Below are 23,632 nucleotides of genomic sequence, written 5' to 3' on the forward strand. Positions count from 1 at the left end.
CATGTCGCTCCAAACCCGTAAGACCTTTCATCTTCAGAACACAAATTAACATATTTTTGATGAAATCTGAGAGCTCTCTGACCCTGCATGGACAGCAATGCAACTGCAAAGTTCCCAGTCCCAGAAACGGACATCAGTAAAATAATCCATGTGACATCAGTGGCTCAACTTCAGTTTTGCGAAGCTACGAGAATTCTTTTTGTGCACAAAGAAAACAAAAATAACAATTTATTCAACAATTCTTCTCCCCGAGTTACCATCTTCCGCCATTTTGGAAAGTACCACGACGCATGTAATCAACATAATCAGGTTTGATTACGTTCAGGAGAAATTGCACACATGCTGAAAGTAAACAATGCTGATTACGTCAGCATGCGCATGCATTGTTTACATGAAGCGGAAGCAAGTGCATACGTCATGATACTCTCTCCATAATGGCGGCACGCCACTGCAAATGGGATGAGGAGGAGAAGAATTGTTAAATAAAGTCATTATTTTTGTTTTCTTTGGACACAAAATGTATTCCCGTACAATTGAACCCCACATGGACTATTTTACTGATGGCCTTGCTATGCTTCTGGACTTTGATCGTGGCAGTAACCTTGCTGTTTATGCAGGGTCTGAGAGCTCTCAGATTTTATCAAAAATGTCTTAATTTGTGTTCCAAAGATGAACGGAGGACGTACGGGTTTGGAACAACACGAGGGTGAGTAATTAATAACAGAATTCTAATTTTTGGGTGAACTTTAGGTTTAATTAAAAAATATTAATTTCTATTTTAAGTATTGTTTACTAAAAATAATTAATTTCTTTCAAAAAATGATGAGGTCAAAGGTGAAATATCAGCTAGTCTCAGGTGATTCACTTGGTGGCCATCTTGGTAGCACTCAAAAGCAGTTACTGGTCCAGCTAATGCACATTCTAGAGTAAACAAACTCTATCAAATAGGTGACTAGTTGTTAGAAATGAAAGGCAGAACGTCTATTCCTTTAATCGCCACATTACAACTGTTGCAGTTTCTCACATTAATTTCTCTATGAGTAGTCTGTATCTTTCCCTTTGTACTCCTCTACTACTCTGCTAAAGCAAAGTGTATGTCAACATCAGACACATAAATACTCACAAAGATAAGGAAGTTGAAGACAAACATGAGGTACTTGATGCAGCTGAGGCAGTCTCCTTCCATGCTCGTCCCCCTCGCTGAAGCCTCCCCGAGCCCCTTGGAAGAAAAACAAACATAGCGTCATCTCTGAACTTAATCAGAAACACCCACAATTGAGCCTTTCATCTACATATTGACACTCGGCACAAAAACATTTGTACTAAAGCGCTGTCTAAAAACGTAAAAGGTTTGCGCAGTTTGTCCGACACTGAACAAAGTAATGCTAGCATCAAAAAAGGATTTTCAGCAAAATCCTGTATTCAAAGTGCATTCAAACAAGGTGAATTCAGGGTTCCCATGTGCATACTAAAACGGCCATACAATTTTTTTTAAAGGCACAGCCTCCCTTTTAGTCTAATTAATGATGAGAGGCTCTTGTGTTTCAGCAGACCATCCCTCTACCTGAAAAAGCACTCTCTGGGATGAAGGCCTATTATGGCGCCACTTTCCTTAAATGAAATGGGGCCTTTTTCATTAGTTCTAGGCGAGTGGTAACAGCCAGCACTGGCAGAGCTACCCTACCATTACTCAGACAGCACACAGAGGGTGTATTACATGAGGGTGTCATCCTTAAATACATGTTTGAGTGCAACCTTATCTCGCTGTGCAGTGCTAATACCACAAGTCTTGTTGCAAACAACAATACATGATGGATCGCAAGCATTATTAATAGATATAGTAATCATAGCAGTGAGAACTCTGTGGAAGAGAGAGGCCAGGGAAAATCACTTGTGTGTTGACTTGGAGCCAGAAATAGAATGTGGCTTGATGACAAGTACACTAACCATGACCTTTCTTTTTGTTTTTTTCCCGCTTCCTTCTTGTTTTCTTTGTATTTTCCTATCTTGTCAGATGCAATCCCATTAAGCTCTGGCAGAACTTTCTCAAAAGAGGTTTTTGGCTCACCCAGTGTTGTTACTTTGGCTCACCCTGTATCACCCAAAGTGGTTTCCTAGAGCTCTATAGATCTTTATTGAAGAGATGAGTCTATATCAACCAAAAATGGAATCATCTACATCAGGGGTTTCAAACTGGATTTCCAGGGGAAATTTGAGAGGAGAGTGTGAGAGCGAGAAAGAGAGATAAAAGGCATTTATACTGTACTTATATGTATGTATGTGTATATCTATGTCCATCTATATTACATTATTTAAAAATAGATATTTTTAGAGTTGTCAAAGTTAACTTTAACTTCATACATTCCTTAAACGGAGTGTCTATTTACACTTAGTGCAAATAGCCCGTCTTGTTGGCAGAGGCTATTTACGCCAACGTGTGATTGGGATAATCAATATTATAAAAAAACGGCTATGAATCATCAGTTCCAGTGGTGCAGATGGTAAAGCGCATGCTGTGGTCTTTTTGACGCGATCAAACCTGCCTTTTGCCAAACTTTTTTTTCTCCCTTTTCAAATCTCATATAACATCGTAAAGGCATTTATTTTCAATAAAAATTAAGGAAATAAGCAAAAAGTTGAAAAGAAAGTATCGGGTAGGTGTAGGGAGGGTTTTATTGTACCAATAAGGTGGCATCCATTTAATAATTTGAATTAAATTTATAATTTACAATTTACAAGTTATTATTGCATACTGTTTTATAATGTAATACAATACTGAAGTGCAGATAATATTTCTTTCTTTCTTTCTTTATTTTATTTCTAAAGCACATTTTAAAACAACCAAAAGGTTGACCAAAGTGCTGTACAGGAAATTGAAAACATAACAGCAATCAAAATATAAACAATATACAAACACCTCAGCACAATAAAAAATATTTTTAACCCATCCTAAATTTTTCAAATAAATAAGATTTAAGCATAGATTTAAAAGTATGTAAAGAAGGTGCTGTTCGAATAGCTACAGGGAGATTGTTCCAGAGAGTTGGCCCGGCAACCGCAAAAGCTCGGTCACCACAATGTTTCAGTCTAGACCTAGGAATGGATAGCATTTTTTGACGCTCCGACCTCAGTGATCTCACTGGTTTGTGTAAAAGCAACAACTCAGTGAGATAAACTGGTGCAAGACTATTTACTGATTTAAAAACCAAAATTAGTATTTTAAATTCGACTCTCAATTTTATCGACAACCACTACAATGAGATCAAAATAGGAGAAATATGCTCATATTTACGAGTTCCAGTCAGGAGCCTGGCTGCTGCATTTTGGACCAGTTGCAACCGCTCCATAGATGAACAATTTATCCCATAATAAAGAGAATTCCAAACGAGTAATAACAAATGCATGAATTACTTTAAGAAAAATTCTTTGTTGATAAGAATGATTTCAATTTAGCCAGACGGTGAAGATGGAAGAAACACGACTTAACTACACTATTTATTTAGGCCCGAATCAAATCAAAAACCTAAGTTTTTTGCACAAGGAGTAACCCACCGATGCAAATAACCAAGATTATAATTACTAGCATTAAAAGCATCACTGGGTCCAAACAGAATTACTTCGGTTTTGCCTTCATTTAAATGTTCTGTAAGCCATATTTTTAGTTCCTGGATACATGCATACAGATCTCCTAGTGCATTTACTCCATTTGGTTTAAACGAAAGATACAACTGTATATCATCAGCGTATACGTGAAAAGAGATGCCATATTTCTTGAAAATCAACCCCAAAGGTAATATATATAACATAAAAAGAGTCGGTGCCAAAATGGAGCCCCGAGGAACGCCACAAGACAAAGGGGCAGTAGAAGAAGTGTTTTGTCCAATACATACAGAAATCTTTCAGTTCGTTAAAAGGACCGGAACCATTCCAACGTAAAGTCTCGCAGGCCAATACAATTTTTTAGATGAGAGATAATTATGTTGTGATTAACCAAGTCAAAAGCTGAGCTGAGGTCTAATAAAATCAAAGCTACAGCATTTCCAGTGTCTGTGGCTAATAAAATGCAACAGGTACTATAAATAGCAGAAAATCTTGCTATTTTAAAATCCGCACGCCTCACGTCTTGTTCTCCCTGTTACAGAATACTCGGCCACACAAGGTTCCAGCAGCTTCTCACGTGGATATTGGCCAGGTATGGACACTGCAAGACTGTTATTAATCCTCGAGCAGGGCTTGCGATCACTCGAGGATTATGTACAAGAGTATTTATAGATCGCTTATTATTATGATCTGCCAGACTGTGTGCTCATAGATTTTTTTTGTGAGGGCATTAACCAGCCGCTCAAATCACGATTAACCCTTGAAGGTCCCCGTTCGTTTCTAAGTGATTTTATGGATTATGCTTTATTGACTGTTGGTTCAGCGTTCACTGTGGGTGTCGTGGAGGAGCGCGACACCTCACTCACTCGTGTAACGGCGGCCGCACCAGAGCACACTCACAAAATGGTGGCGACAGAGGAGCTTGATCCCAAAATGGCAGACACAACAGCATCCTGTTCTGTCACAGCTGAGTCCAGCCAAGTCACAGTTGATTGTCATGAGCTAAGTCAAGTTACCGTTGATCGTCGTGAATCAAGCCACATCTCAGTTGATCTGCCAGAGTCTCTTCACGTCTCAGCTCATCTGCCAGAGACTCTTCACGTCTCAACTCATCCGAGTCTCTTCACATCTCCGTTGACCCTCCAGAGTCTCTTCACGTCACAGCTGATCATCCAGAGTCCTGTAACGCCCTGTCCTTCACACCCAGATACTCAAGGTCAGTTCTTCGATTTCCTAGTCTGGTATCCAGTGTGAGAGATGCACCGCTGGCACGCGCAGCTGGTATCTCCAAATCCACTCACTCCAACCCTTCTGTTCCTGAACTGATATCCCTGTCTGAAGCGCTTCCCATGATGGGGATCACTTTATGTTGCGTTTGGGCTGCATACACCACCACAGAACTGCTCGAGGTGGCGAGGTCCACTGTGATGTCTCCAGAGGTGGCGGCGCATGCTGCAGAACCTCCCGAAGCGGCGGTGCTCGCTTCAGCTCCTTGCATGGTGGTGGCGCCCAGCAATTCATGTCCATCCCGTCATATCATGGTCGAAGGAACCGTAGATGAGCACTGTACCTGTCCTGTTAATGAACTTTACCTGTTTCCTGATATTACCCCTGTAGAACCTCCAGAGGTGGCGGCGTCTGCTGCAGAACCTTCAGAGGTGTCAGTGGTAACCACCTGCGAGTCCTCGCCCTGCCCTGTCACGGCTATGGATGCCGTCTACGAATCCTCGCCCTGCCCTGTGACGGCTATGGAGGCCGTCTGTGAATCCTCGTCCTGCCCTGTCATGGCTATGGAGTCCGTCTGTGAATCCTCGTCCTGCCCTGTCACAGCTATGGAGGCCGTCTTTGAATCCTCGTCCTACCCTGTCACGGCTATGGAGGCCGTCTGTGAATCCTCGTCCTGCCCTGTCACGGCTATGGAGGCCGTCAGTGAATCCTTGTACTGCCCTGGCGCAGCTATAGAGGCCATCTGTGAACTCTTGCCTTGCTTTGAACTAGCCACGGAGGCCATCGATGAACCTTCCTTTGCCCATGTTACAGCCTATAAACTGTTGTCCTACCCTGAGTCAGCCGAGGAGGCTGGTTGTGAATTACCAGTCCCATCAGTCACAACTGAGGGGGTTATGGGTTAACTTCTTGACTGTTGCGTTGCGCCTCTAGGGGCCGTTTGTGAACTCTTAACCCTGCCTGTCATTAACTCTGAAACTATAAATGCACCCCATATCTGTCCCATTAACCCTATCCCTGCCATGGAAGACTTTAATGAACCCTCTGTATGCCCTGTTAACCCTGTCATTGTCAAAGAGACCGTAAATTCTATGCCTGTCTCATGTGTCTCAGTTTTCCCTAGGCTCCAATCTCTGCTGTGGGTTCCTGATCTGTCGTGGTGCTCTCCTGCCTTGTCTGCTCCACCGTGGAGGTCTTCTGCCCTGTCTGCTCCGCATTGGTGGGCTCCTGGTCTGTCTGCTCCGTCGTGGAGGTTGGCTGTCTCGCTCTGGTGGTCTTCTGCTCTGCCGTGGTGGTCTTCTGCACCGGTCTGGTGGTCTTCTGCTCTGCCGTGGAAATATTCTGCTCTGCCCTGGTGGGCTCCAGTTCCGTCGACTCCGCCCTGGCTTCCTGCTTTGCCGACTCTGCCTCGGTCCCCGGCCACTCCACTTCCACGTGGACCTGGCCCTCCGTCCCTCCCCCTGTTCCGCCTCCGCTCCACTGCCCTCCTGGATTGTATAGGAGCATCTGGAAGCCACTCCTTGGGGAGGGGGGGGGGGGGGGGGGGTCTGGTATATGAACTTCTGTTAACTCACCACCAGAGGTCACTCGCTCACCACATGGACTCTTGCATCACACTAACTGTTGCACGCCACCTCAGACTACAATTCCCATCATCCATTGCACTGACCACTCACACAGCTGATTGCACTGATCACACACCCTACATAAACCATGGACTTCCTCTTCCTCTCGTCCGAGTATTGTATAGCGTATATCACTCTCCTAGCGATAGCTATTCTACGGAGCCCACTCAGTTATCATAGTCTTGCCTTGCCTTGCCTTGTGTGTTTTCTAGTGTTTTGATTCTTGCCCGTGTTTCCTGGATTAACCCTTTGCCTTGCCATTCGGACTCTGTTTGCACCTCTCTTGGACTATTGCTCGTGTACCTGGATTATCTCTCTGCCTTGCCCTGTTGGATATGGTTCGCTGATCGTCAACCCACGCTTGCCCTAGGATTACTCTTTGTCTTGCCTGTGTTGTTCCTGTTTGCCACTGTATGAACCTTGCTTGTTTTGTGACCTCGCCTTTGAATAAAAGTTTGCACATGGATCCGCACGCCTCACGTCTTGTTCGCCCCGTTACACTACCTTAATTAAATATATTCAAAAACACAATATTATTAACACATTAACACATTTTTCAATATTAGTTAAAAAACTTTTTTTCAGTTTTAAAGGTGACGTATCATGAAAATCTGACTTTTTCCGTGTTCAAGTGCTATAATCGGATCCCCGGTGCCAGAAAACCAGAAAAAGAAAACGTGAAAAAGAACAACCCTGTAATTGTTTTTGTAAGCACTTCTCTGCAAGTGAAAAACAAGCCACTCAGATTTTGCTCCCCCCCGTGACGTAGAAAATGGATATTATTATAATATTACCGGCCCTTAATCAGCAAAGTTCCACCCATGGAGCCACCTTTTTTTTTTTTGCAAGCGACATTGCTGTACCAATCATCTTTGGCTGCACCGACGAGCACAGAACGCTATTTAGAGTATAAATTAAGTATAAATAGGTATTTTTTAAGATTTATTTTTGCCATTTTTGCATTTATTGCCGGGATAGGTCCTCAAGTCGGAATTTGAACTCGGGAGACACATAGATCAACAGCGCTGTATGTTGGTGCACTGCCCACAAGGCTTTAGGTGCCAATATAAATAGTCTTTAAACAATAAAAAACAATATAGCTGTCACTGTGGGTACCTCACAAGGGAATCATCATATTTTGGGGTCTTTATCAAATATATTGAAGAGTTCTGATCTGGCAAACCTTGTTGCTCTTATACAGAATAATGATTTTGGGAAATAACAATGATCTTACAATCCATCACTGCCCAAAGAAATAGACAGAGAGGCAGCCTGTGTTTAATGGATCCTTTCAATTAAATGGAGGGCCCTAGTATCAAAAGTGTTGGCAAAGTGATTATAGCACCCTCAGGGCAATTAGTGTTTTAATTACCCTCGTTCTTAAAACCAGGGGGTTTTAATTAGGGTTGCATAGATTAAAGTTTTCATTAGCAGCAGCTGATGACCTCTCTTATATAATTCAATACGTTCTTTGCAGGTCGGCAAAGCCATTTGCACCTGGATGTGGGAGTGTGTGCCGAGAATGGTGTAAAAGCTTTAAAAAAGTGGGCCTGCAAAATTTGGATCCACATCTGAGAAGGTGTCTCTCTGGTTTAGTGTAAAAACTTCAGCATGACGCTTAGCTTGCTGAGTGCAGGAGACCAACACACACTCCCAGTTGGAGCGCACTGGTGTAAAGCATCTTGGATCCCCGTATAAATCAAACTGCCTGCGGATCGGAGCTGGCTCTTGAGAAAGTGCAGAATAAACAGGGTATTTTTCCCAAGACTCCCACAGCACTGCAGTCATCATCAATCAAGCACACATAGCTACATATAACAGGAAGGTCTGCAGTGAAACTACATGCTCGTTGCAGCACATTTACGTAGTCCAAAGCGCTTCAGCAAATACAACAACATGATCAAGACTGATTTGTGTTCAGCACATTATTCCAAAGCCTGGGGTCTCTGATTATGAGACCAAAAGCACAGTGTGTTTTTTTACTTCTCAGAATTGTCTTTGTAGCCTTGTACACAATGAAAACAGCAACACATTCATCAAAAGTGCAGAAATATCTGAAGCAAAGCAAAAGTGAGGCCAGATCAACAGCATGTGTGAATATGAAAGAGACTGCTGTTTGTTCTCTCACAGACATTAGCTGACACGAACACAGTCAGCATCCACAGAAAGAAACAAATACACCCTACCCCCAATGTCAAATAAAACTAAACCCCTACAGCAATCTTCATGTGATACATTCACTGCTATAACATCACAAAATCTTCTATTTTTGTTTTACTGACCTACAATCTAGAGGATAAGTAATATTTCTTTGTTAGCATAATGAATTTTTCCGACTGTGAAAAGCCGCAGACATACCATCTCAAATTAACATCAGTATTAGTATCGCTTTTTATTTAATTTTTTCATTGATATGTTTATTATTGAAATGTTGTTATATGCATGTGTCAATTTTATTTAATTTCTTTATTTTCTTAAATATGTGGGTAGATAGTATTTATAGAGTTGTAACTTTTTAGTTTTAGTTACTTTTTCTTATTTGTAAGTCGCTTTGGACAAAAGCGTCTGCTAAATGACAAAAGTAAAAAAGTAAAGAGTGTAAAGACCATCGACTCTACCGTGCGACTCCACCGGGCAGGGACACCGGCAAGGGATAGTAGTATCGCTTTTTATTTAATTTTTTCATTGATATGTTTATTATTGAAATGTTGTTATATGCATGTGTCAATTTTATTTAATTTCTTTATTTTCTTAAATATGTGGGTAGATAGTATTTATAGAGTTGTAACTTTTTAGTTTTAGTTACTTTTTCTTATTTGTAAGTCGCTTTGGACAAAAGCGTCTGCTAAATGACAAAAGTAAGTAAAGTAAAGTAAAATTAACAGCAAAAATGTAGATAAGAACCTTACATTTGGATGGGAATAATTTTCATAAATGTGTTTTAGATTCACAACTTCAATAATGATCTCTTCACTGCAGGGTTTCTCTCCAGGAAATGTGGTAGTTACTGTAACGATTCACAAGCAGAGGTCAATTGTAAGGCACTCATTAGTGCAATTGTTTTCGTCCATGTAAACTTTGCATTTCTGCAATAGAGATTGAATGCTTATGCAAATCAGTTTCATGTGGTAACAATATTTTTGTTTTCATTCTGTGTAAACTTCGCACTCCTGAAATACATATGCAATACTTATGCAAATCACATCTTCTCTTTCTGCTAAGAATATTTTCTGAAATAAAACAATGGCATATTACAATAATTTTGAGTCTAATACTTGAATATCTATGCAATATATGCACTTTCCTGTATTGAGTGAAACATTGGAAGAGGTGTGCTATTATTTTCCTACACAGTTACAATTTTTTGCCTGTTTTGGTGGACTGTTTTTGTGCTGAAGCAGGTTATGAGAAGGAGAGGTGCAAAACAATATTATATAAATAATACTAAAAAAATTGAGAAAAATCAGATCAAATAATTTTGGAAAATTCGGATATTCCAATAGAACAACACCTATAAACTATAAAATGACCAAAAAACTTTAAGATTTCAAGATTTCTATTTGTCTCATACACAATTATACAGAGTATAACCAGCAGTGAAATGTAAGTCAGATCTGCTCCATGGACAGTGCAATTGTATAGAATACAAACACAAAGAATATACATAAATATATAAAAAAGAAAAGTAGAAAAAATAAAAAGAATAAAAAAAATTAAAGAAAAAATATAAATATACATATAGTTCTAATAATGCAGTTGTAACAAAAGCATTGCTTTTGAAAAATCATAAACCTCACATTTCAGCCTTTAAACCATTTTTAAGACAAGAGACAAGGGAAAGGACAAAATTATAAATTATTATGTATTTTATATTTCAAACAGAAGATGAGCAAAATGAAAATGCAAATTCACTCTCTGACAGTAGGGTTCATTTGCCCCCAAAACACACACAAAAATAAAAACCTCCTTGGATTTTTTATGTATTTTATGAATGGTCTATTTCAATATCAGAATGGTGAATTTGTAAATATGCATTGGCCAGTAAGTAATCACCCTAGAAACTAGAAACCACGAGAACGCCTTAGCAACCACAACCATACCTCAGTTTTACAAAGGAAATTACCACTCACATATCCCTCGGAAAATGAAAAATAAATAAATAAATTGAGTTCGCAAGCTAAAAGTCACTTATTCTCTTCCTTTAGAAAACCACACTTTTTTAAACAAATAGGTTGAAGAGACTCTCCTTGAAGTTGACACTTTTAACATGATTAATCCACTGTCTGGTTTAGTCATTCTTACCCTACTAACTGGGACAAGATCATTAGCTGAAGGACAAGGACACTGTGTGCTGGTCAGCTCTCCCCCGTCAGCCATGAGCTTGCATACATAAAGAGCAATATAGCATGAAATACAGGATTCACAAGAGCACTGAACTTCTTCACCCTCAGTGAATCAGATGACTCCTAATTGTTCTTTTCAATGCACAGCTTGAACAGCTAGTGACAAATACTCTATGTCTATGTGAGTGTGTGTGTGTGTGAACATCAATAGTGCTCCGTTCAAGAAAATTCAGCAAATCGAATTTTCCATGTAGACATTTTTATAATACATGTGAAACTGGAAAACATTCTAGCTGTGTTAGGGGAAGGGGTACAACAGCATGGTCTACCCAGCAGGCATATATAGTCCCTTAAAGAACCTCCAATTAGGGAAGAATAAGTCACATGATTCTCACCTTTGAAGTCTGCATAAGTTAAAGCAGTTACAGCATGTTCATAAAGAGGGCAGGTACCTCACATGTATCAGGGAACATAGTAATGACTAACTGCCATATTTGGCTGTATAATTAATGAAAACTTCAGTCTATAATGAGCCTAAATCTTTTAGTGGTTCATCAGTGATCATTTGGATAAGACAAGTGATAAGAACCGATGGATTTCTTGTCCTTTGAAGGAGCATTTAAAAGTTGAATTGGACACAAAAGGCCTGCAGTGCCAAAGCTCATTCATTAGACCAGCTGACTCAAGAACAATTACCTGATTTAGATATTTAGAAAAAGCCTCCAGTGAAACCAGAAAAGACTTGATGTATTCAAACAAAAAAAAGGGGTGATCGTGAATATAATGTTGCTTTTATACAAAAATTAAATGAACAAGATGTTAGTATTGTGCAACTTACATTTTAAGCACAATATTGTTGGTTACTTAGTCTGTTTTTGCTCAGCCAATGCAAATAGAGCCAAACAAAGCACCTCCAAGCAACACAGTTTCTGAATAAATAGGCATTTATGAATGAATGATTCAATGACCAAGGCTGCATCCGAAAGTGTATATGAGTAGGTATTTCCTTTGAATAAGTACATCATGACCATTTAAAAAGTATGTTCTTTTTAGTATGAATGTAATTGAGCGGTAGTTATTTTGCTTCACTACCATTCACAAATCCTCTCCTGTGGCCTCATGGGATAATAAAGCATATACGCACTGTATACGTTTTGAAGCATGGCAGCTGGTTTGAGGTGGTTTAAGCTGGTCCTTAGTAGTTGGTCGTGAGCTGGTTTAAGCTGGTCCTGAGCTGGTTATAAACTAGTTTAAGCTGGTCATGTGCTGATCCTAAGCAACCAGCTCCTGCTCAGGACCAGCTCATCAGCAGCTTATAACCAACTCAGGACCAGCTTAAACCAGTTGCCATGCTTCAATTCATGCTGTGTGGGAATGCTAACCAGCATATGCTGTTTTTTTTTCAACAGGTTCCAGAATACTGCAGCGTTTTTGAACAAATCGGTTGAATGAATGAATCAATGACTCACTCATAAAGACCGTCCCTTGGTTAGATCCTGAGTATGTCAGCATTTTTGACTGAGCTAGTTGGCTGAATGAACGATTCAATAACTCATTATAAAGATTTGTTTAATTATTTAATGAATCGTTTTTTTGAACAAATCAGTTGAATGTTTGACTCAAGCAACTTTCTCATAAACACAATCACTCATCAACTACTGTCCTTACTGGCATATTGAAGAAATGTTCAGAAAGAGTCACTGAAAAATCCCTGCCACTAAACTGGCAATCTCTCTAGAACATGCAAACACAAACAAGTAGAGCAATACAAAGGTGAACAGTCCTAGTGCTGTTGGACTGATTCACTACTGTTGTTTAGCTATAATAATTAGCATTCAAGTGAACTACATTTACAATCGCCCTTGGTTATTGAACATCTGATGTGAGATTGTGTGTAATAAGCTTTCTGAAATGTTCTGTAGTGAGAAATAGAGTTAATTACAGAGATCATTGTTAAGATGCAGGTGCAGGTTTCAGATGAATAAAGCCACTTCATCTTTGTCAGTAGGTCAATGAATGTTGCATTTACTGAGGAGAGAAACCCAGTGGACTTGGGGAAATGGCTAGTGCTGGTGAAGTGAAGAAAATTAAAGAGGAAATCTATAGAAAATTGTCAACCTGCAACTTCCTGTATGAGTTATGACTGCTAAACTATTCAATATAATGAATTTACAACTGAAATGCTGAATGAGGTCAATACAAAATCTAATAACTTCATAGACATCACAAACATTCATTGTTGTTAGATATAAAAACAGTTTAAATGCTTCTGCGATCCATACACTTGTATCTGTTGCTCTGGTGAAGTTATCAATCCCAGATGGAGAAGATCACTAGCTCAGCAAGCTCGATAAGACATTGATCGGTTGAAGTCTTTCTCTCTTGTCTTCACAACCTCTTTCTGTCTTTCAACAGTGTGGATTCCTCGCCCCACAGTGAGTGTGATCACATAAACACTAGTTCATTAGTACAATAGGGATTTCCCATGACACTGGACTTTCCCTTTTTATTAAATTAAACCTTAAGTCACTTGTACCATGTAATTGGTTATTTAGGCAACACTTTCTTAGCATTTCTCTAAATTATTAAATCCGCCAAGTGACGTACTTATAAAACAATTTTGTGTTCTTACACATGTTACCTTTTAAGGATAACGTAGTATTTTTGGTCTTGAAAAAGCAGTTGCACAATCATTTGCTTGGTAAATCAAAAACATCCCACACTGCATAAGAATCTAATATAAGCTGGGGAATGAATGTCCAAAAGTGAATGAATTTCCATTTAGGGAATATTCCCAGGAACTCTGAACCTGCATTTACAATGGAAGAAAACATTTTCCACAATGACAATGGATCTCTGTCCTCATCAGCCGGCTAAATATACAGCATTGATTAACAGCACAGGAATAGAGAACTAAAACATTTCACCGACTGTTTGTGACTGTCACTTTTGAAGACATGAACGACAGCAATTGATTGCAGTGCAATACAATTTCAATTGTATGCAAATGAGCTGTGTGGGAATGCAGTGATTCGCTAACGGATACAGCAACCAACTAAAAAATAACTTCGAGCAACAAACAGTATGAACTTGTCGACTTGAAGCTATGTATTCATTGTCAGTGTGAATGGGTCCTAGTTATTTAGCGTAGGTCAGTTTGTTTCCTACAAACATTTGCGGTCAAACTGACCTGACCTAAAGAGGGAAGTTTGCATTAGTGCTGAATTGTTATGTGAAGGGAGAAACACACATGGACAGTTGGACCACAAACATTGTGTTCGGCATGTCAACGCAAAATAATCAAAAGTCCACAAGACCTACAGGGCAAATATCTTCTCTTCTTCTTCTCACCTCTTTCCAAGCATCACACAAACTCAAGAACGTGAAGTTCAAACAGTCCACTCCCCCACATTTCAGCTCTGAAGTTCATGTCTTACATCTTGGCTGATGTCGGAAAAAGGGACAATGTATTTTTGCCAAGAAGATAAATATGGAACCACAAAGCAAAAGGGAGGGATTTCAGCATTATTTTTATGATGGCTTGGCTTCTACAGTCTAAGCTAAAATGGTGGGGGTTGGGATAGATGGACAGCCTATAGTTCCTAGACGGGTGTCTGGTGTATCCACTTAACACCGGTTCCTGTCAGAGCAAACACGGAAAGCAGCAGCCTTCTACAGATGGAGCACAGCTTGGACTAGTGTTTGTCTAATGAGTGATCACTCACAGGCCTGTCAAACATGCCATCTGGAAGAGGACCTCTGGTCTGCTGTGAAATATGGAGTTTGTTGATGCTCCGTGTTGAATCAGTCCCTTAGTGCATATGTTTGGTGATGACAGTCATAAACATAAATGCAGACAGAAGATGACAGTGATATAGTTATTAGAAAACACATGGGAATTTTAATCTTGGTATGCATAATGGAAGGATGCATTCCTTCAAGCAACATTACATTTCTGAAGAATTTGCTCCACAATAAACATATTAACTCAAATCATGTGCTTCTCCAGTGACAAAGAGCTCACAGAAGAGACTGTGCATTTTTTCTTTTCTTCAGCCTTATGTTGAAAGATGTCCTAAATAGGAAAAAGCTCCCGGAATCTCCAGGGTACACCGATTATACAACAAAAAGGGTAAAAATGTCTTATTTGGTTTTCAATCCACTGATCCACATCTAAGCAATGTGGGGTAAAATGGGGTAAGACTTTGCCCCCACATTAAATTTTCCTCTTGATCACACACACACACACACACACACACACGCACACGCACACACACACACACACACACATTCATAGAATATTCAAGTTTGACATCTAATTTAAACATCATCATTTGTGAAATGCATATAATTTGAACATTTTTTTAATTGATTAAAAATTTTTAAGGGCTGATAATTAATTTTCTAATTAATTTATGATTCTCTGAAACCAATGTATATATTTTTTTCTTCATAAATTATTATATACAACAAAGAAAGCATGTCATAATAACAATAATAATTATAAATTCAGATTTAATAATTCAACAACAGGTTTTGACAAATGATAATGATGAAATTTAAGGATTTTATTTATGGAGTTATTTATAATTCCATAAAAAATCTTTATTATTTCTCATAACCTATAATTATTTTAAAATATTTAGAGTTTATAGTTATTATTGCTATTGTGACATCCACATTTCATTGTATGTAATTTTTTCAAATACATTTGCTTCAGATGTATTTATTTGACTGTTATTTGTCAATCGTTATTCATATTGATGAAACTAAACGGATAAGATGACTATTAAAAAAAATTCCAATAATTTTTTTTTTATACAGAGTATAAAAATCAAATGACATCTGGAACAGGTGAGTTATTGCCACAGGAAGTGGTTTATCTTTCCCAAATGGGGGGAAACAGACACATGCTTTTCAATGATTTGTAACAACTATATTAGCAAATGTTTCCATTTATTTCTCTTAATAAAAAGTGGATGATGCATCATGCATGTGGAATTTATCTCTAAACATGTTACGATTTATCATTAACTGTCCATTGTTCTTAAAGAGACATCCTAGCTTCCCCTTGCTTTTCACCATACATCTGAGAGAATCATAAATGAAGTGAAAATGAACAGAATTAAATATGTATTGAGCTCCTTCATTCTGAGGTACAGTGTGAACGAGTCCCACATGATTAATGTGAAAATATTGATGTGAAAATTCAGAAATTACAGACGCCATTACACAGCATCAGACTCCCTGTTTGAAGTGGCCACTTGAGAGCTCCAATCTCCAGCATTGTTATAGATGGATGGCGTGCATATGATTATTATGGAGAGTTACCATCTGTTATAAAGCTCAATCAGTTTAACTTTAGAAACTGTCTGCGGCATGACAGCGTCCACAGTAAATACAGGATAGCTGATTTTCATTTCCATCTTTGCAGATGCTTTCTTTACCAAAGCAGCCTAAAAGGCACAAAGGGCAAAAATAAAAGTCAAACCACAAATCTTCATCAACATAGCATTTTGCTTATTTGGCATTTGAGGGTCGGCTTTGGAGGGTGAACGGAGCGGTTGATGCATCTCTGTCAGCGGGACCTTTAACTTTGAGCACCATGCATGTGTATTGCTGGCATGTGTGTGGAATTTTAATGCACTGAGTTTTAATGCAAATCAGTTCCCCACAAAGACCGGATCCCAGCCATGACAGAGAAATAATAGATGTCGCTTCAGTATAAGACAATCACCTCCCTGCTGTTGACAGTGTCACAATGGCTTTGTGCACCAACAGCCCTCCACCAGCCAAACAACACTGTCAACACAATGATTTCACTGCATTTCCACTCAGTTCATTTTTGCGTAGCGTTTCCTTTTTAATGAAGCTATTTGCTGGATATGGTGCATGAAAAGTGCACTGTGTGGAAGAGGCAAAAATTGCTTGCATGGACTGGATTAATGTTGTATTGATTGGTGAATTTACAAAGCAATTAATATGTATAGCAAAATCACTGCCCTGAATTGAGCAAAGCCCATCTACACTGGTAAAATGATTGTGATTATCAAAGCTGTGAAGAGAAAGACAAGTCACAAAGAGAGGAAGTATGTAATGCGCAATTTTTTGACAATGTCAGTCAAACTGAAAATGATTACATAAAGCCACCATAAAAGTGGTTTCATAAAAGACTTCTGAAGTCATATGTCACCTTTGTGTAAGAAACAAGTTGTTATTCACAGAAAATGTTCCTTTCCGCCAAAGCTCTGAAATCTTATCTGAATTTTCATTCAGATTACAAAATGCACCATGTTTGACGTCCTTGACACCAAATACCATTGTGTTGTAACAACCAAGTTTAAATATAAAGAATGGAGAATGAAATCTGTGCTGCAGAGAACTGGAAATATTTTAAATTTGAGTCTTTTCTTCACACAGAAAAATGGAGTGATTTCAAAAGACTTTGAAACTATTGCACGAGTTTATGAACAATGCTCTTTTTGAAAAAAAGTTTTTTACACTGAATGGCAAAGAGCAGTGTAAAGATTCTTTAAACTTCAGCTTTTGTCTTAAGGTGCAGTCACGTTTACTGTTATTTAATGGACTTTCAAGGGCAGAATCTTTCATTAGGGTGAAAGATTTCACCATGCAGATTTTGAAAACAGGTCCAAGTTGTGCCACTGACCAACAGAAAGCTGCTTGGTTTGGAAGTGAATTCATACATCGTTACACTACTGACAATAGACAAAATTGCCAATGAAATTTTACAGAAATGTATGTACGAATGTGACTTTACACTTGAAAAAATAAAAGTGAGTGTTTAGTGTTGTGTAAATAATGCTAGATACTGTTTGCAGCAAACATATGTTAGATGCTCTTCAAACAAAGTGTAAATGTAAGTAATATTCTCTGTGGTACTAAAGAAAAAAATCTGAGCAATAGTGGGCGGAGTTAGTGAAAATGGCCTTTGCAAACAAAATTGGCTATTTGAAATTAGTATAAATTGTAAAGGACCATTAAATCTCCCTATCTCTGAAGTGGGCCGTCTCCTTTATCTCCAGCCATAGGGGGCGGTGTGGTCATGGATTACCTGAGAAAGGTTTTCTCAAAAGGGAACTCTTATTAAACCTGAGCCAAATGTTAAACCTGAGCTAAAAACTTTGTTTTGGTTTATTAATGTTTTTTGCTGAATGCTTAATGTTGACATTGTATTTTTATTTTTGTTTTACAAGAGCGTCCGTTACTTACCACACATGCTCTTATTTTGAAGTTGGTAAAAGGAAGTGCAGCGGCGCGCTGTGTGTATTTTGGCGCACTTTCTATGTGACGTGCCATTCAGATTAAAGCTACCAGGGAAGTGAGATGAGAGTTCTCCAAACTGTGAAAATACAGCTTTAAAAAGGGGTTCTTTCTGCCTCTTAGCTCCTGGCTGATGAAGGGCACAAGGTATCGTTTTAATTTTATGTTGTATGCTAAATTTTGAGAGACTAAAGTGTTTGTTTCGTTCTCCTTTGAATCTGTTAGTGGGCCGTTAGCATATAGGCTATGCAAGTGTGTAAATCAGTGATATGTTATGTAGAGTGTGTGTTTGATTGTTACTGTCACATGCAGAACTCAGTGTATTATTGTTTTGTTTCTCTTGATTTGAACGTCTGATAGATTGTTTACAGGAAATTAGGCCTTTATTTGGTCATTTCATATATTTTAAGTTTTTCTCTCTGAATTGAGATCGTCAGCTGTACAAAAATAATTCATAGTTAATTCAGTTGTCATTTAGTCCATTTAGCACTTTATAAGGAGATTGTTGTAATTAAAACAATTTATAATTTATATTCAGGTTAACTAAAGTACAATAAGGCCAGTACAAAGACAATTAGATTGTAAATGTGTGTTCTCATGTGTTTATGGAAATGTATAATTTGCAGTGAGATGTCTAATGTTTGTTTGTTTACTTTCATTTAGCTCTTACGGTGTTTCTGGGAATAAAATTCTTTTTAAACATCAGTCCCTGAGAGTAAACTGCATCTGTTCAGCCGGGAATGCTACAGTAAGAGCTTCACCCAGAAGAATCTGAAAGCTGTCTAATAACAGAAGACTTGATGTAAAGAAAATGGACGCTTCTGAAAATAATGACCCAGACCAGCAGGTGGAGGCGCCTCATAATGGAACGGAAGAGGAGGAGCTTCACCGTTCTGGTCGACAACGCAAACCCACGGAGAAGATGCAAGCATATAAAAAGGAGGAGGCCCTGAAAAAGGAGAAAAGACTGATTCAGCTGTACGAACAATGGAAGGACCGGGCTCGCAATACAAGGGAAGAGCTAAAAACAGGCGTTAGTGAGAGCCAACTGGTAGCACTTATTAATACACTTGAGAAGGGAAGAGATGATGTCATGCATGTCTACCTAGAAATTAGAGATTACATCGCTCCATCCAGTGACACAAGACGCAGAATTGATACTTGTGAAGCTGTGACGAAAGATATTTCGAAGATCATTTTTGACAGAATAGCATGCCTTGAGGACTTTGACCGAGAAAATGTAAAACACCGCCTTCGTGAATTACTCCATCACGATTATGCTTGCTCTGTTTACGGATCCACAGTCTCACGCACAACATCATCATCAAGGTCTACAGCTATGTCCATTGCAGCCAAGCGGGCAGATGCAGCAGCTGAATTAGCAGCCAAAGAAGCGGAGTACTCAATTATACAAGAAATTGAAGCTCGAAAGTGTGAATTGGAAAAACTAAAGGCAGAGAAGGATCTAAAAGCAGCTAGAGCCAGACTGCAGGCCTATGATCAAGAAATGGCACAGGAAGTTAACTCTCATTATTCAGACACAAATACAAGGGAAAAGCAGGATGTAAGCATAACAGCGCAGCAGCGTGAGGTTCCATTTCCCATCCAACGTCCTACTAACATCACAGCAACACTCCCTACCAGCATCCCAGCAACATCCTCACCTCCAAAATCTGATATATCATATCTCGCTCAAGCTGTCCAAGATTGCATAGCCCTGAACAAGCTGCCTGCAACAGAACCACCTGTGTTCAATGGGGATCCTATCCAGTTCATTGAGTGGAAGACTGCATTTGTGTCGCTCATTGGCGGAAAGGCCATTTCTTCTGCTGACAAGCTGCACTATTTAAAAAGGTATGTTGATGGGCCAGCTCGTAAGTCTCTTGATGGCATCTTCTACAGGAATGATGATGAGGCCTATAATGATGCATGGAACAAACTGAACCAACGGTATGGACAGCCATTTGTCATACAGAAGGCATTTAGAGAAAAACTAGCCAAATGGCCTAAGATTCAGCCTAAAGATTCAGAAGGCTTCAGAGAATTCTCTGATTTCTTGAATGCATGCCATCAAGCTATGCCTCATGTTAAGGGGCTTGAAATACTAAATGATTGCGATGAAAATCAGAAACTGGTACTCAAATTACCAGATTGGGCAGCAGCGCGGTGGAACCGTCAGGTCACGCAGACACTGATTGAGACTCATGACTTTCCAAAGCTTAGAGATTTTGTGACCTTCATGTCAATGGAAGCAGAGGTTGCTTGTAATCCTGTCACCTCCTTCAGCGCTCTTCGTGCCTCTGACCCCACTTTGGAAAAATGGAACCTTAAGGACAGCAAAAGGAACAGAGCTAACGTCTTTCACATCCAAACAGCTATGGAAAACAAACAAAATGACGACAACAAACAAAACCCAAATAAAGGAAATTTTAAAATGTGTCTCTTCTGCAAAGACATCAAGCATATGATTCACAATTGTACAAAATTTATGGCAAAATCACTAGAAGAGAAACGGAAATATGTGAAGGAGAACAAACTCTGCTATGGTTGCATGAAACTAGGCCACAGTGCGAAAGACTGCCGTCACCGTCTATCCTGTGACACTTGTAGTGGTAGACATCCAACGTGTCTACATGATGAAAACTACAGAAAGAAAATCAACTCTGCACCAGTCTCAAACCAAGATGACACAGAGACGACTATTACTACGTCTCACAAAGTAGATAATGGTGAGCCATCCACCAATACTTCAATGATCGTGCCAGTGTGGGTATCAACCGAGAGGAATCCAAGTTCTGAGAAACTTGTTTATGCACTGCTTGACACCCAGAGTGATACTGTGTTTGTCGATCGAGAGCTCAGCAACAAGCTACAAGCTGACTCGTGTCCTGTGAGATTGAAGTTGACAACCATGACCGCAAAGGATGTTGTCATGCCGAGTGAAAGGGTGTCAGGTCTCAAAGTAAGAGGCTACAGCTCCCCCGTTGTCCTCAACCTGCCCTCTGCCTATACTAAGGACTCCATTCCAGTGAACCGCACTCACATCCCTACTTGTGACACAGCACGACACTGGAAGCATCTCTCTACAATAGTGGACAAAATTCCACCTCTGCAGGATTGTGAGGTTGGTCTCCTGATAGGCTACAGCTGTCCAAAGGCTTTGGCACCAAAACAGGTGATATTAGGTGGAGATGACGAACCTTATGCAGTTCATACAGACCTAGGATGGAGCATTGTTGGTCGCTTGTCTTCACACCATGAATCACAAAGCTTCAACACCATCTGTCATAGAGTCAGCATTAAAGAGCTCCCCCCAGTGATTCCAGCAGATGTTATTAAGGTATTGGAGTCTGACTTCAAAGACGCTGGTGAAGATAATAAAACTGTGTCACAGGATGACATCCTCTTCTTGAACAAACTGCAGCAAGGCATTAGGAAGAACGACCAGGGGCATTACGAGATGCCTCTCCCCTTCAAAGAGAGACCTCACTTTCTTAACAATAAGAAGCTTGCCATCGTAAGGCTCAATCATCTTAAAAGGAAATTGCTGAAAGATGAAAGGTACAAGGAACACTATGTGAGGTTTATGGAAGAGGTCATTCAGAGAGGTAATGCGGAAGAAGTGCACGATGAAGGAAAGGATGGAGAGAAGTGGTACATCCCTCATCATGGGGTGTATCATCCTAAGAAGCCAGACAAGCTCCGTGTTGTCTTTGACTGCTCCGCCAAGTACCAGGGAACCAGTCTCAATGATCACTTGCTCCAAGGTCCAGATTTAATGAATAAGCTGACTGGTGTTCTTTTAAGATTCAGACAACACCCCGTTGCCCTTATGTGCGATGTTGAAAAGATGTTTCACCAATTTCATGTGGAAGAAGCAGATCGAAACTATCTCCGTTTTCTCTGGTGGAAAAACGGAGACTTCGCTTTACACCCACAAGAGTACCGCATGAAGGTCCATCTTTTTGGTGCAACCTCATCACCTGGATGCGCCAACTATGGTCTGAAACACCTCGCCAAGGAGAATGAGTGTATGTATCCTCTTGGCTCAAAATTCATCACAACAAACTTTTATGTAGATGATGGTGTCACCAGTTTAGCCAGCACAGAAGAAGCTGTCCAGGTAGCAAGAGAAGCTCGACAACTGTGTGCCTCAGGTGGTCTTAGACTACACAAGTTTATTTCAAATGACAGAGTTGTCCTGGATAGCATTCCAATTTCTGAACGAGCCATTGAAGTAAAAGCGCTTGACCTCAACTTCGATGACACACCTGTAGAAAGAGCTTTAGGGATTCACTGGCACGTGGATTTTGACATATTCAGATTCTCTGTTGACCTAAAAGACCAGCCAGCAACACGCCGTGGCATCCTATCCACAGTTGCATCTCTGTATGATCCACTGGGCTTTATTGCCCCTTTCCTGCTCAGTGGAAAATTAGTGCTTCAGGAAATGTGCAGAAACGGAACAGGCTGGGATGACCCCCTTCTTAAAGAATTGCAGCCAAGGTGGGAACATTAGGAAGCTGATCTTGAGAACTTAGAAAAGATCAGTATACCCCGCTGCTATGTGCCTGCAAACTTTGGAAAGGTCATCAAAAGAGAACTTCATCACTTCTCTGATGCGAGCAACAGCGGATATGGCCAGTGTTCCTATTTAAGACTAACCAACGAAGAAGGAAACATCCATTGTGCCCTGGTTGTAGGTAAATCTAGAGTTGCTCCCATTAAGGTTCAGACTATTCCTAGGCTCGAACTCACAGCTGCTGTCGTCTCAGTTGCCATGAGCAATATGCTTAAACAGGAGCTGGAATATGTAGACATAGAAGAGCACTTCTGGACCGACTCCCAAGTGGTTTTGGGATACATTAACAACGAAGCACGCCGCTTTCACACGTTCGTAGCGAACGGAGTGCAGAAGATACATCTCAGCACTACCTCTCAACAGTGGAGATATGTTCCCACCAATGAAAACCCTGCTGACCATGCATCAAGAGGTTTAAATGCTGGTGAGATTCTTACATCCAATTGGATGACAGGGCCAAAATTCTTATGGAAGAAGGATATACCTCCTATTGCAGTTATTGACACGGCATTAACGATTGGAGATCCTGAAGTGAGACAGGCTCAGACACTGAGTGCAGAATCAACAGAAGTCAAGCGTCAATGCCTCACAGACCGCTTGTCAAAGCTGTCTTCATTTTCTGGAGCTGTCCAAGCTGTGGCTCGCCTCGTTCGCCGAGCCAAAGGGGATAAGTCCAGCAGTCACAGTACGGTAGCTGAACGAGAAGATGCTGAACGCATCATTATTAAGGACTTGCAAAGAAACGCATATCCAGGGGAGATCAAGTTATTGAGAAAGGGGGCCCAGCTGTCACCTCGCAGCAAGCTGTATCAGCTTGATGCCTTCCTGGATCAAGAAGGAGTACTCAAGGTGGGAGGAAGACTTTGCGATGCGCTCCTACCCAGTTCAGTCAAACACCCAGTTGTCATTCCTAAAGATCACCACATAACAAAGATGATAATCTCTCAATGTCATGAGAATGTCAAGCACCAAGG

At 40.0% G+C, this 23,632-nt stretch overlaps 1 protein-coding gene across 1 annotated transcript in view; it reads right to left on the bottom strand.

The window, feature by feature from the left end:
* LOC306842874 (tetraspanin-18B-like) overlaps positions 1-23,632 on the bottom strand; it is a 69,392-nt gene that overhangs the window by 11,806 nt on the left and 33,954 nt on the right. Inside the window, exon 3 of the mRNA XM_079374025.1 lies at positions 1,124-1,219. Coding sequence (XP_079230151.1) covers positions 1,124-1,219 — 96 coding nt within the window. The remainder of the gene's footprint in view (positions 1-1,123; positions 1,220-23,632) is intronic.

Source organism: Barbus barbus (genome assembly GCF_936440315.1).
Source record: "Barbus barbus genome assembly, chromosome: 23".
Classification (NCBI taxonomy): Eukaryota; Metazoa; Chordata; class Actinopteri; order Cypriniformes; family Cyprinidae; genus Barbus; species Barbus barbus.